At 66.9% G+C, this 2,393-nt stretch overlaps 1 protein-coding gene across 1 annotated transcript in view; it reads left to right on the forward strand.

The window, feature by feature from the left end:
• NOC4L (nucleolar complex associated 4 homolog) overlaps positions 1-865 on the forward strand; it is a 3,531-nt gene extending 2,666 nt beyond the window's left edge. The window contains exons 7-10 of the mRNA XM_014545352.1: positions 105-215; positions 279-298; positions 512-621; positions 698-865. Coding sequence (XP_014400838.1) covers positions 105-215; positions 279-298; positions 512-621; positions 698-817 — 361 coding nt within the window. The 3' untranslated portion in view covers positions 818-865. The remainder of the gene's footprint in view (positions 1-104; positions 216-278; positions 299-511; positions 622-697) is intronic.
• The last annotated feature ends 1,528 nt before the right edge of the window (positions 866-2,393 follow it).

A 2,393-nucleotide genomic window follows, 5' to 3' on the forward strand; every position in this document is an offset into this window, starting at 1 on the left:
GCTGAGCCCCTGGGGCTGTGGTTCCCTGGGGCCCTGACCTGCCTGCTTGCTTCGTGCTTTTACCCCCACGTGCCTCATTCCCTCGTTCACTCCCACACCCACAGGGAGTACCCCGATTTCTACCGCAAGCTCTACGGCCTCCTGGACCCGTCCGTCTTCCATGTCAAGTACCGGGCGCGCTTCTTCCATCTGGCCGACCTCTTCCTGTCGTCCTCGTGAGCGTCAGGAGGCACAGGGCCCCCGGGGCTGCAGACGGGCCGGGAGGGGCTGGTGTGCAGGTTGCCTGTGGGAGCTGCAGGTGAGGCCCGGCCGCCCGGTCCCATCCCATCCCGCCACCCTGAGCTGCCCACCTGCCCCCACACCCACATGTCCCTGCTCCCTCCACCCCGCCCTCCCTGTCGCCCTGGTTACCCAGGGGCACCCCGACCTCTGTCTGGAGCCTCCACTCTGTCCCCAATGTGGGGTGCTGGGAGGTGAGCCAGCGAGAAAAGCCCGCGTGCCCTCCAGGCAGGCGCTCCGCATTACCACCCCGAGGTGTCCAAGGCCGCCAGCGTCATCAACCAGGCGCTGTCTGTGCCCGAGGCCAGCATCGCGCCCCTCCTGGAGCTCACCGCCTTCGAGGTGAGGGCCGGGCTGTGGGGAGGTGGGGCGGGCTCGGAACTCCTGAGTGAGAGCGTCCGTCTGTCTGTCCTCGCAGATCTTCGAGCGAGACCTGAAGAAGAAGGGGCCCGAGGCTGTGCCTCTGGAGTTCATCCCGGCGCAGGGCCTGCTGGGCCGGCGTGACGACCTCTGCGCCCAGCACTTCACACTCAGCTGACCCTGGGCCCCCCTCCCCCCAATAAGTGGTTTTGTAGGAGCGACTCAGGTGGGCTGTGGGCGGGCGAGCAGGGGCCTGGCTCCCCCTGGGGCTGTGCCCACAGGGCTGCAGTCCACAGAGCCCCGCCCAGCAGGGGACAGCAAGGGGGTCCTTCCTTCCCATGTGCCAGGGGTGCGTCCCCAGAGCTGACAGGGGGGCCCTGACTCAGGCTCCTCCCCGGTGGCCCCACCACGGAGCAGCCCCGGTGCCTGGCCCTCCCCGTCCCCCGTCCCTCCAGTGCAGCAACAGTGTCTTCCGGCTGCTGCCAGTCTGGGTGGCCCCCTCCCTGTGGCTCAGCAACTTTCTGTCCTGAGGAGCCAGCCCCTGTCAGACACCCTTTCCGGGCTTGACCCCAACGACACGAACATCTCCCTCCTCCTCACCAGCCAGCCCAGGGGCGGGGCCCTGACCCACAGACCCACTTCCATCACCTCCAGGTGGGAGCTCAGTGGTTGAGGTCGACCTAGGAACCAGGAGGTCACGGACCGATTCCCGGTGGGGGGCCTGCAGGAGGCAGCTGATCCATGATTCTCTCTCATCACTGATGTTTCTCTCTTCCTCTCCCTTCTCTGAAACCAATAAAAACATTTTAAAGTAAAATGGAGTTTGCCTCCCGTGGCTGAGGCGCTGGCCTGGCGTGTGCACCGAGCTTCGCCCTCCCTCCCGGGGTCCTGCTCTACTCGGTTAGGGACCCCCCAGGGGCCAGGGACACGAGACCTTGCTGTGCATTCACTGGTCACCTACTGTGGGGGGAGGGTCCCCTCCTCCCCTCCCTCCATCTGTCTCCTCCCGGGAGGTGAATGGGGCTCCGGGCAGTTGAGTCCCAGCTACATAGGAATGACAAGGATGCATCCCGGGTAAGGAGCTGCCACTCGATGCTCCAGGGCTTGATTGTCACTTAGCAAATCCACTGCAGGCAAATGTCAGGAGGCAGGTCCTGCCCCTCGGCCATGAGGACAGCTTGTCCCCCTGCAGGGGGCTGGTGAGGACCATGGCCAGCCCCTTCCAGCAGCCGGGGAACTGTGCCCTCGTGACAGCTGTCGTGTCCACAGGGCGCTGTTCCCAGGTCCCCGCTGCTCAGGAGGCCGAGCCTCTGACGGTGCAGGTGCAGGAGGCTGGGCCTCTGACGGTGCGGCCGAGGGACAGCGGGAGCCTGGGGGCTCGTGAGAACAGTCAGGTCCGCAGGCTGCAGGGTGTGAGTCCTGACTCCCAGGTCCGTGTCGAGGCCACAGCTGCAGGGGCCGCGGTCAGTCGGGGGAGGCCTCGGGGTGCAGGGGCCGTCGGCCGTGGGACAGAGCGGGAGCCTGGGGGCTGTGAGAACAGTCAGGTCCGCAGGCTGCGGAGTGTGAGTCCTGACTCCCGGGTCCCTGTGTCGAGGCCCCGGCTGCAGGGGCCGCGGTCAGTCAGTGGAGGCTACAGGGGCTGCAGGTTAGTCAAGGGAGGCCTCGGGGTGCAGGGGCCACAGTCAGTCGGGGGAGGCCTCGGGGTGCAGGGGCCGTGGTCAGTCAGGGGAGGCCTCGGGGTGCAGGAGCCACGG

The sequence above is a fragment of the Myotis brandtii genome, unplaced genomic scaffold, assembly GCF_000412655.1.
Source record: "Myotis brandtii unplaced genomic scaffold, ASM41265v1 scaffold403, whole genome shotgun sequence".
Classification (NCBI taxonomy): Eukaryota; Metazoa; Chordata; class Mammalia; order Chiroptera; family Vespertilionidae; genus Myotis; species Myotis brandtii.